At 39.5% G+C, this 12367-nt stretch overlaps 1 protein-coding gene across 1 annotated transcript in view; it reads left to right on the forward strand.

The window, feature by feature from the left end:
• Positions 1-3061: 3061 nt before the first annotated feature.
• The window catches only part of cd34 (CD34 molecule), a 22264-nt gene continuing 12958 nt past the window's right edge, over positions 3062-12367 (forward strand). The window contains exon 1 of the mRNA XM_007553639.2: positions 3062-3381. Within this exon, the coding sequence (XP_007553701.1) occupies positions 3300-3381 (82 nt within the window). The 5' untranslated portion in view covers positions 3062-3299. The remainder of the gene's footprint in view (positions 3382-12367) is intronic.

A 12367-nucleotide genomic window follows, 5' to 3' on the forward strand; every position in this document is an offset into this window, starting at 1 on the left:
TATATATATATATATATATGTGAGTGTGTGTGTGCGTGTGTGTGTGTGTCAATGTTGCATGTGTCAGAAGACTAATCATAGTCTGAAAGTGAGGCCATTTGCAATTACATTTCCAATAACTAAAATTATAAAAACTGATTTACTTAATAGTTGATATCATTTTTTTGTGTTGGCTAAGTTCTTTTGTAGAAGAACTTAGCCATTGAGTTGGTTAAGTTATTCTACAAAAAATATTTGAGCAGGTTTTTGATCTCTGAGTTTTCAGTCTGTGAACATGCACTGTTAACTCTGAAACACTTCAGGTCACAGACTTGGTGTTTTCCTCCTAACAACTCGTGTGATTGTTCAATGAAGCACATGTGCTACAGTATGTGTGTGTGTGTGTGCGTGTGTGTGTATGTGTATGTGTGTGTGTCTGTGTGTGTCCTTCTGGGGCTTAGTAATGACTCACTGCTGGCTGCTTTTTGTCTGTCCAGAGACAAACAAAACGTGCGTCCAGGCATTTTGAGAGATGCCATGTGCTTTTACTGGCTCAGCTGTAACATGCTGAAGAGAGGGAGAGCGGGCCCCGGTGTCCAGGTGAATCTCCAAGAGAAATTTAAACAGAATACATGTGTTCCATTGTTGTAGATGTCAGCCGGAAGACTGGAAAACGAACATTGCAGGTGTGGAATAAAAACTGCTCTGGGTGTCTTCCTGTATACACTCCTTATGTTTATATGTTCCTTGTTTCAACCACTTTGGGTTTTATCTTTTCCTTTTTCTTTCTTTTTTATGTTCTTTTAGTTTGCTTTATTGGAATTTTAGTTTTTCATATCTTCTGTCTTCTTACTTTGTTATGCACTTCCAAAAGTCTAATGCTTGCAAATCACAAAATCAGTGCTTCTTAAACTTCATGTGGAAAGCCACCAAAACCCTTGGTATTATTTTAGCAGAAAAGCAAAAAACACATTATTTTTTATTTGTGCGGCATATTTAAAGGGTGTGGTTTATTTGTGCTTCATTCGTTCTTTAAAAGTCCAACTTGAAGTGCCAAGTTGGAAAACAAACACAGTTGTCATGAAGTCTTCCAAGTGACGAAGTTGGAAGTTTGTCACCATCTAAAACTGACATGACTGCAACACACACAGCTGCAGTGATAAGCTGATTATTTGTTCCTCTTTCAGTTTGTATCCCACTTAATGACTTTCCATTTCTACTTCAAGATCTGTTAGTAAGCATATTGCTACCGCACATGATTTCAACAACTGTAGAGAAAAACCTTGTTATTGATTTGCACTATGTATGTTTCCAGTTCAACTGTGTATCATCTGGGTTAATAAGTCTCATTCCCCAAGTCTCCATGTTTGCCCTCTGCTGACAGCTACCCAACATTCCCCTGATTAGACTTATCTGGTTCCCATTGATCAGATCTCCTCTCTACAGGGATTCTCTGGTGTTTTTGTTTTGCTCATACCCAACCTGTAAGCTTTGTCATCTTCATCATTAAAACTTTATTCTAACACTCTTGTCTGAATTTTGGCCCTATTTCAAACTTGCAATGCCCTCTAAGCAACCTGATTCTGCACTTTTTACATCGGTTTTGCTAAACAAAGCCAATGAAACTCTCACAAATACATTTATGGGTTTTCATTCATATTTTTCAGTGGGGTTTTTGTTTTCTGTGTGTAAGATGAGAACACGCATAGGTCCTGGCAAAAAAAAAAAAAACATATTAAAATAAATCTTGAAGTTCAAAGCCAATTGGAAATTTCTGATTTGATTTTTAAGACTCTTTTCTCTTGCAGTAACCTGCTATCAGCCATATCTACCAATGATGGATACCAAGCAGACTACAGTGCAACCAGATAGGTCTTACCCCTAATGAAATGATTTTAAAAAAATCATACATTATAAATATAAAGGATAAATAAATGGATTAACTTTTTGTGCAAGTCCCAAAGCTTGGTTCTCCAATCTGGACCAAATTAAGTTTTATTTTAAGTCACTAAAGCCACATCCAGTCCTGAAGACTTCCTGATGTACGGAATGAAGAAATGGCTTTCAGAGGCTTTCATGTAGTTCTAACAACATACAATTTGCATAAAGATCTTAAGAAGCAGCACATCATGCACCAATATAAACAAATTCAAGAACACATGAGAAAAGATGACAAAGTCATTTACATCTATCAGTCTGGAAAGGGCTTCAAAATAAATTTTAATGTTTGGGATTACAAAGAATCAGAGCGAGAGTCATTATCTACAACTGGGGAAAATGTCAAGCAGCTGTGAATCTTTCTAGGAGTGGCTAGCCAACCAAAAGTATTCCAAGAGAGCATTGGAGAATTATTTAGAGGGTCTTAAAAGAACCCAAAACAACATGGATAAAAGCCGCAGGCCTCACCTACCTCAGTTGAGATCAGTGTTCATGATTCAACCATAAGATACAAAGACTTGACATAAAAGGGATTTGTAGGGAACCATTGTAAGAACCACGGTTGATGACTTTTCTAGGAAATATTCTGTGTACCAATGAGACAGAAGTTGAGCTTTTTGTGTGTTTCCTTGCATTTGTTGTAAAACCAACAATGATTTCAGAAAAATAATACAATTTTAACAGTCAATAACGCATAACCAATTCTTTTCATATTTGGCACAGGGATTTATTTTTGGATGACTTTTAACACATTGAAATTTGTATTTGATCAGGTAATCTTTGTCTTGTTTTACAAATTGTATGACAATCAGAAACATGTGTGACAGAAAAGCAAAAACAGAACAAATCTGTAAGGAGGAAAATTGTTTTTTTGCAACAATTCTTCTGAGTACCACCACAAAGAACCTGAGTACCACCAATCAAACTTGTACCTCTGTTTAAGAAACATGACCCAGTACCAACAGAGCTGAGTTGAAACAACACCCAGCCTTCTTCCCAGAAACATCTCGTCACACTTTGCTGCCTGCTCTACATCCCTACACACACACACACACACGCACGCACACACACACACCACACGCACACACGCACACACACACACTGAGAGTAGAGAGGAAGCAGGGGCCGTTGCTTTGGGGGAAATGGGTTAGCATGAGGCAGTTAGAAAAGGGGTGTGGAAAGAGCAGAGCAAGGGAGGCTGAAGGAGCGGGCTCGTATAAAGAGAGACAGAACACAAGCCAGGCTTTATCCTTCTCTCCTGTCCCGCTCTCTCAGACCTCACAAGAGAAGCTACCCCAGCCCACCGGCTCGCCCTCACTTCCCACAGCTTTTTTTCCCTTCAGACACAAAGTCCCGCCAGACGTGTCGAATTCGAACAGAGGATGGCCGCATCCATGTGGAGAATGAATGGGCTCTGCAGAAGCATGACTGGAGTTCTGCTCCTTTGCGCTCTATTGTTTAGCAGTGAGTAGTCTGTTTTTTATTATAGCATGTCTTTTTCACTGTTTCATTCACACCTTTAGTAGTTTCCACAAAGGTTTTTTTTATTATTCTTTTGTAGAATTTCAAGATTTTTTTTTATTATTTGGTTTTGTCTCCAGATTTTTAGGAAAAAAAAAAATTGTATTTATACGTTAGTAGAAATCCCATGCCTAATTGAGCATGAGGGGTTTCCATAAAGTAGGCTTGCACATGAACATGTAGACGTATTCTTAGTGGTGTGGTGGCTGCAGACACAAAGGATCTGCTCGGAGACGGAAAGTTTCAGTTGAAAATCCTTATGCTCTACATCCTGTCGAGCATCTGGGTGGAGCTACAACGTCTTTGAATTTGTGAAAAATGGATAAAGCCATATTAAAACCACATGTCCACCAAATAGACAATTTATTGTCTTTTCATTTTGTCAAAAATATATGTGATTTCATATATTTTTTGGAATTAATTGGAAATGAGGATATAAATCTATCCTCTACATGTGCTTTTTCATAATCTACCATGTACGTAGTAAATGTGCGCGCTTTCATGTTTTTGCATACTCACTGGCAGTATGCTCCAAATCAGTTCAAGGCATGATGCTAATTGCAGGGTGATGCATGGGTTGGAAGGAGTAGTTGTAAGGCGGTGCTGGTTTTACTCCAGCCAATTGTAACGACTTCTGCAGAGCTGTCAGGCCCCAGATGCATTTAAATATTTGGACTGACCTTGGGAGAACCAGGAGGAATATTGCAGATTGATGGAAAGAGCGAATCGTTTACTTTAACAGGGAAACGATCATGAGATGGTGGAACATGTTCATGACTTGTGCAATAAAAGGACATACCACAAACCCTATGCCGCAGCAGCAGAGAAACAGATGGTAATTAGATTTACATGAGAATTAAATTACGTTGGGTACTCCCAGTCAAGTCAAGTGTTTTTTTTTTTGTTTTTTTTTTGCTGCCCAATCTCACTCATAACAAACTTGGCGCCAAGTTCACTGCACGGCATAGAGCTTGGTCTCTATTTGTCAGCTTAATCTGGAAAAGCAATAGAGCAAAAAATAATCCGCAGAGCCAAAAGGAAAATCCCCAAACGTGACTGCAAAACAGGCACAATGTGAAATGTGTGGCTCAAGTTTTTACCTCCAGTAGATAACATTGTTAATCCCAAATGCATAAACTAATGTAATCTCAAAAAGATCAGAGCTGTTTATGCAAAGACTATTTTACAAACCTCTAATCCCTAATCATGTTTGTTTTGAAGAGACGGCTGATCATCTATGAAATGTTTGTAAGAGGCATTGCTGCACAGTTAACATGACAAAAACACTGAGAACATTTCTGGTTCCTAATATAAGGCATTGAAATTTTTTTTACAAAATAGCATTTGCCTAAATTGTGGTATTTTTTTAACTTTTACCTCGCTTTACCTTTTTATCAGACAGTCATGCTGACCGGAAATGTTTTAGATGCTCTGTTCTCAGCACAGTGTTGACACAGGAAAATCACTGGTTGTGGACCACTCCCTATCTCCTTTTCTTATGTCAACAGTCACCAGCGTCAGAGAGAGTTCAGGACCTAATCAGACTTCTGTTATCTTGAAATAGCCTGAATCCCTGAAATTTCACAGCCGCTTCACCAAATGCTGTTTGACCTGGAAGCATTAAGCTAACAGCTATTCTGAGAGGACCCAACACTAATGTGGACTTTTACCATTTTGAAACAACACAAATCTACAAAGAGGTATAGAAGTTTATGTCAGTGTTATTTTACTAATGTGGCTGTCTGTGTAGCAGATTAACACAATTTGAACTGCCTTAATGGCACCATACAAATCACAAAAAGCAATCCAGATACTTTTAATAACATATGACAGTTTTGTCATTACTAGTGTGGTTCCAATGCTACAAAATGTTGGTCAGATGCTTGGCCAGTGACGTCAACAGACGTTCAAAGACATGAACTGTTTTGATCTCTCATGCTTGATTAGCTTCTTTTGATCCCGATGAAAAACCCTCTTTATTAATTCTGTTCAATGCAGATTTTGTGTCTTGTTCAAGTTTGGGGAGAAATAACCAATCAGTCCATGCTTCAACAAATTTAGCACCAGTAATTATTGTCGTTCATAATCTGGTTTAGGAATGGAAAAAGTCCTTTGCTAGGCAAAGTTCATGCCCGCTAGGGGTATTGTTCATTATCTTCTTAAAATGGTGTAAACAAAGGTCAAATAGCAGGGTCACCTCATGCCTAGAGGAGGATGTCCTGCATGGTGCAGCTGGTCAGTTGTACTCTGACCAGCTGCAGGGTAAAGGAAACCATTAGCCCATAATGGAAGCCAATGGATGTGCTGGAACGTGTCTGGTCGGGAGCTGCTGCAGCTCCCGACTTGCGCAGCTTAAAGGATAAGGTCGTAACCTTTTAAAGACAGATCCCTCAGGCCAATTTTTTTGTTTGACAAGGTCAGAGGTGTTGTTTAGCTATTTTTAATTTTCCTGGTTGTAGAGAACAAGGCAAACATGTGGAAGATTAAGTTTTGGTCTTAGACTAAAATGGTACAGTTTGAGTGGCAGAAAACTAACACTGCTCATTACCCTCAATACAACATTATAGTTTGGGATTATGTTCCTTAAGCATGGCTGTAGAAGCTTGTGTGAGTTGGCAGAAAGGCGGACAGAGCTACACTCAGGTAAATGTAGGGGGGGGGACAGCTGGACAACAAAGGACTTGAGACCAGGCCAAAGGTTTTGCCTTCCAGGAGGACAAGAGGTTCAATGGACTGGTTTACCTGAAAACATACAGGATACATCTATCTGAAGCACTATAGTGAGAAGAATGATCCATGGATGAAGTAGTTTTGTCTTTTTTTGTTTATTTGCATCTGGAGAGCAGCAGAGAGCTACAGTTTCTTAACACAAATCTGAATCAAACAAGAGTAGGTGGTTGAGAGATTTTTGCGATACGCAAGCAACTCGATCATCCCGACTCTCCAGCAAACAGATTTGGTTTATATTCCCACTTCCCATGGCTGCCAGTCAGTAGTTATGCAGGCGTGCAAATATGCAGCACTGAACTGGCCATGCTTTGCAGAGTTGGATGATGTCATTCAAAAGTTCTCAGAGTACGTTAAAAGTTGTGTGTCTCTCTTTCAGGGGAAAACCCAAGCTTTACATCTGCTCCAGCCAGGGAGAAAAACATCTTGTCTCGCTTATTTCACCATGTCATCCACAATGGCTCCTCCTGTTGCTAGAGTCAGGGCCTCTGGGCAGAGCAGAAGAAGCTGTGACAATTGCTGTTTCAGAAGGGCCACACTAAAACAAAGATTTGCACTCTTGTTTGGAAGATTCTGGTGTGCAAAAATCCCCAGGAGATCAACAGATAACCTTTTGAGTCGCACCAGCTTAACTAATAAGAGATGTTAAAGTAAGGTCGAAGCATTTACTTAGACAACATCAACTCTCCTCCGACAGTTGAAACTTTTGCATCTTGGTTAGAAACTTTGCTCTGCCAATGAAAACACAGGCAGAATATTGCCACTCTCTTTCTCATGGCCCCAGGCTGTTGACCAGCATTCTTTAAGTCCCAAGATGTGATGTTAGAGTTTGAATTACGTCATCAGCTAGAGGGCGTGGGTCTTTATATAAGCTTTTGGCAGATAGTGGTCTTATGTCAGGCAGGGTGTGTGTCCATCTGGGCCAGAAATTGTGGCTAAAATCCTGCGTGAGCTTGCTAAGTAATTAACCTTAGAGTCTGGGTTTTGTCAAACTTCTCGTTACTTCAGAAACTTCTGCATCAAGATTAAAAATGGTCCAAATGTTGCAAAGCAGCTGCTATTGTCGAATCTTCTGTTCGTTCATTAGTACATTTAATGTGTCAGTGCCATTTTTAATGTATTTTCCTTTATCACCGACTGTTCCTAAGAAAACATTTCAACAGAAAACAAAACAACCACCTCCACTGATAAGTATTTTTTCTGGAAAGGGGGTTGCCTTGAGGGAAATAGGAACAGTGTTTACTTAAAAAAAAACTTAATGAAAAGCAGAAGCCATGCCAAAGTTCAGATCTTCCTTTCCCAATTACTGGCGTTCTGGAGAACGTATTGTTTCTTGTTCCCCTGGCACCCTGCTGCTGTTTTACAGCTGTTGGCTGTGACTGGCATAAAGTAGGCAGAAAAAAACTGCAAATTCTGTTTTCAGCACCCAAAATTGTAGGTATATGAGCCACACCAATTTTGATCATGAAGTCTCTGCTGTAGTCAAGAGTTGGACAACCTGTGCTAACATTAAAATTATATGGCTTCAAAACCGATTCGGTCTCCTTCATATTGTTTCTACAAGGAATTTTTATCACAGATTCTGAACTGAATCAGTTAAAACACTCTCATACTTCACTAAAGTTAATACAATCAATAACAATGCAGAGTGTGAAAACGTGGTAGATCTAAAAATGTGGTAAACTAACAACAAATAGAGTCTTTAATTAGGATTACACTTGACTCTCCAGACAGTAATGAGTCCTTTCCTTTATATTGTCAGACTTTCTGTTTGTCGGCCTCTTTGTTGCTCCTACATGTTAACTAGATTCAGATAGCTGGAGGCTGTGACTATAGTTGCAGCTGAGACAGACTGGAGCATGAAGACTGGGTCAACTGTGAGTGCCTTGAGATGGGGAGGGGACCCGGCAGCACCCACTGTTTATTGAGAAGACTAAGAACAATAGGTGCTTTCATGCTAAGAGTCTCCAAAAGTCTTAGATAACATAAACAAGTTGCTAGATTTGTTGCTTGTCACTTTTTATTAAGTCACTTGAGGGCTAGCCAGGGACTAAGTTGTCTGCACAAGAAGAGATGGTCACATGTCCCAGCCAGGAAACTGCTAGAGCTTCTCTCTAAATTTAAATGTCAATATAAAGAGTCAAAAAGGCTTATTCCTCATGTATGAAATTTGCTCAAATTTATTAAATCCCAGATTCCAGTCCATGCACAAAAACAAACAAACCGAGTGTTAAAAACTGGTCTTAGGCCTTTTAATGAAGTACCTAAAAAAGGTTTTTCTTTTTTTTTTTCTCTGAAGCACAGAATAACCCAGTTCCTCTCCAGTATGGTGCTGCACACTGCCGGTCAGCTTAAACTGGGACTGCTACATTTTTCTCTCACACAGCTTCAGCTGTTTGAAAGGAAAATAAAGATGGAAATTGAAGGGAATGCACAAACTCTGTCCTGCAGAACCAGGCTGTGCTGTACCTGCAGAGGGTTTTACTGTTTATCCACGGAAACAAAAGCGCCTAACGAGCCTTCGCTGGAGCCATTTGACGACTCGAATAATTGCTCCTGGTAATCACCGTGGGCCAAATTGCATGCTATTAAAGGCACACTTTATACATCTTAATTAAAAACAAGGTCTGGCCTTTTATTACTCCAGGAAGTCTTGAGTTTGGACGACTCTTTCCCTTATGTTACACGTGTGAATACTTAATACCGTGTGATTCCATGACAAGCACAGAAAGTTTATCAAATGTTTATTATGAAGTTTAGTTCTTCCACTTGGGCCTGGGCGTGTAGGGCCAGAGGTTCTAATGTCTTTGCGTAACCTCTTTCCCCTGCAGAGATCGGCGGCTGGAATGAGTCCACCAACATCTGCTGGTGTCGGCTCGGACACAGACAGGAGAGCAGTTAGCAGCTTCTTGGAGCAGCTGCTGCTGCTTCCAGCTTCTAATCCACTCTGAAAATGAACAGTCTGTTTTGGAAACAGGTTTAGAGTTTCACTGCCCGGCTCAAACTATTTTAATGAGTAAACTCGAGACTGAATAAAAACAGACATTTCTCAGAGGTCGATATCAATCATGAGGCAGTGTTTTCGGTTGTTGTGCCCCAGTTTCTACTACAGAAATGTAGTAAGAAGAGAGAGAATAGAGCAAAAGTATCTTTTGGGGGGACAACTTTTGTAACTTTTTCACCAGCCTGCAGCTCCTTTACTCCATTCTGATGACAGGATAGAACACAGTGGTCATGTTTTTTGCTCCAGGAGTTTGCAGTAGTTCTGGTGACGGATGATGTGCATGTGTAGTTCCCGGTATGTTTCCCTCTGCAGTTCAAAGGGGTCACTTCCTCTCTGGATGTGCACGGATATCATTCCTACACTGTCGTCCATTCTTTTCCATTTTTTCTTTCCTGAAAAACTATCGTATGTTTTGTTGGAAAACACAAAGGGTGTGGACAGAGAGGAAAAGTCAACTTTTACCTCCCCAAACAAAAATAGTTCTCATGTTCAAGGACCTCAGCATTGTCCCTACACATTACTTAATTTACATTAATATTTTTTCTTACAACAAAAAAGTTTGTTCATAAATAGGAGAAAAAACTTGGTTGGATAAAGATAATTGGCAACAAAATGATATATTTAGTTCTTTGTATTTCTCTCAATTTTGTGAAGTTGAGAGAAAATTGTATGTTAATTAAGAATGAGATAAAAAAGTAGTACATTGATTGGAGAAATAGACACAATATCCAGTGAAACGGTAGAAAAGCTGAAGAGATCCACTCTTCAGGAAGGAGAATCATTGGCTGTGCACACAAGAAATCTAGCAAGAAGAAAAACATTGTTACAAAAGAAACCCCCTTAAGTGGGAAAAGCTGAACAGTAAAAGCAGACCCACATTATGCTTTTCATAAATCCAAAAGTCCACTGAAGTTTGTGGTTGTAACAGTTTACAAATGTTTAAAGGGCATCTGCAGCCTTAGTCTCAGTGTTTTTATTCTGTATCGTGTTTTCTAAAATGATCTTAAGTCAACCGCTTTCTGTTAAAGGAACATAAACAAAAAAAATGTGGTTGGAAGATTTGGGGGATCCTCTTTGGACATCTGGATGAGTAATGGAATGAGGGTGTGGCTAATGATGACATCCAAGGTGTTGTCTCTGCAGTCTGGGTGGAGGTCAAATCATAATCCCAAACTTTAGGGCTGAGGCTTTCCTCCTCCTTCATGAGTTCACAGCACAGTGCGTACGCAGGGAGGGAAAGAGCTCCCAAAGGACACTTACAGCAGCTGCACCCTTTATTCTCCCCATCCATCTATTAGGGCTCCTCCCTTGTCTCCCCTAGGGAGGAAGCAAAACTCATCTTCAAATGCTATAATTTATAAGTGAAAAAGTCCTGTCACCCTGTTCCCACTCTCAGCTGGAGCAGTTTAATCAAGTGTGACAACAATGTTTGCGTTTGCAGCCATTTCCTGCAACAGCCTGGCCCTAAATTTAAACACAGGGATGGTAGTAACAGTGGCAGTTACACCTCAGTGCAAAAAGCTGTGACAGATGGGCAAAGTTGGGAGATAATAAATAGCTAGATGTAGTGCAAATGCAGACGGAGACATGCCGCGTTTGGTTGGTTGCTGTTTTAGATTCATGTGTGAGTTCAGGTTAAAAAAGGAGCAGGGAAACAGGAGTGTTACCAAGGTTAACATAAACTTACTAACTGGTCAATTCTGGTGCCTACACTTACTATCATTATTTTAGACTATGGACTGCACTCTCTCCAGAGAAAATCATGTTACCTAGCTTTTCCAGTAAAGATGAGTTCACAAAATGCTGTTACTGCATCTGCTAGCCAGCGAGGGGGAGGATGAAGGGTTGTCCCCAGTGAGAGCTGGTGGAGGAGGGGCTGAGAGGAGGATGTCTGAAAGGAAATGAAGGAACCATTTTTAAAAACATTCTAACTAGCCTTCACAATACTTTTAGTGTGAGAGTTGATGATAAGGCCTGGGCCTCCCTCCTCCGGCTAATCATCACACCTCCCTGCTCTCCCATGTGTCTTCAGAGACTGGGAAGTTCATGGCAGCGCATTCCAGGGTTGAGAGATTGGATCTGCCATAATTAATTAAACGTTAGTTTGTCTAGGAAATCTTTATTGTTACTTATCTTCATAACCCAACTTCTCTATTGCGTAATACATGGGTTCAAGTAAATAACACTCCAGTGTTTATTGGTCTAATACAGTAGAAAACACAGTTTGCTCTCAAGCTTTAACCGGGCTGTCGTGGATATTTTTATGCATTCCAAACATTCAACAAATCAGAATATCATTGAAAAGTTTATTTCATTAACTTAATTCACAAAGAGTAGCACAATATGCAAATTAATTAAGCACATTTAAGATCTGAATATTACATCCAACCAATAAAAGATAGTCAGGCTAATTAAATCTAGGCTAATTAAAAGTATGTTTAATCTTGGCTCTTAAAAAGTAGAAACTGACAACAAGCCTCATCACTATGTACATTTTGATTTATTTCCTCTTTTTTTTCTTTTTTTAAAGAAATTTAGTCTTTTGCTTGCAAGACTAATTTGTAGTTTGGACATATTTTTCAGCTGGTAAAAACTCTTAAAGCTCTAACACTAAAACAAGCCTCATCCATCACTAAAAAACACTGCTGTATATTTAGATTTGGCAAATTATGAGCAGTAAACATGTTTAGCAGCTAACTGCAGACTGGTTGCCTGAGCAGATAGTCAAAGTATTTGCCGCTAGCTTATGTTCAACTGTTAGATAGTTAACATTATTTTCTTCAGAAATGAATGGCAAAGGGCTTTAATATGCACAAAAAGCACTGCAGAGCTAACACTAATTATAATCTATGTATTGATTATCCGGGTAACTGAATAGATGTGATAAATAACATTAGAACTGTACAAATTCACACAAACCCAGAGGTTACATCATAAAATTATGCTTTCATTCCCCATCTTGAAACTCAGTGGGAAGAGTCTAAGGTTATGTTTCTGTATGTTTTCCTGTGTTTGTGTTAAGACCGAAGTTTTCCATGGTTTTCACTGATGCTGGGATGTCTGACTGGAATTAGTGGGAGATTCCTTACACAGTGGTGGAGTGCTAAAAATGTCCACATCCATGCCTAAAGACACATTTTTATATAAAACTGATTTAAGAAAAAAATCAATGAGCAGGAAACAACATATATATATATA

This window comes from Poecilia formosa, unplaced genomic scaffold (genome assembly GCF_000485575.1).
Source record: "Poecilia formosa unplaced genomic scaffold, Poecilia_formosa-5.1.2 Scaffold57, whole genome shotgun sequence".
Lineage (NCBI taxonomy): Eukaryota > Metazoa > Chordata > Actinopteri > Cyprinodontiformes > Poeciliidae > Poecilia > Poecilia formosa.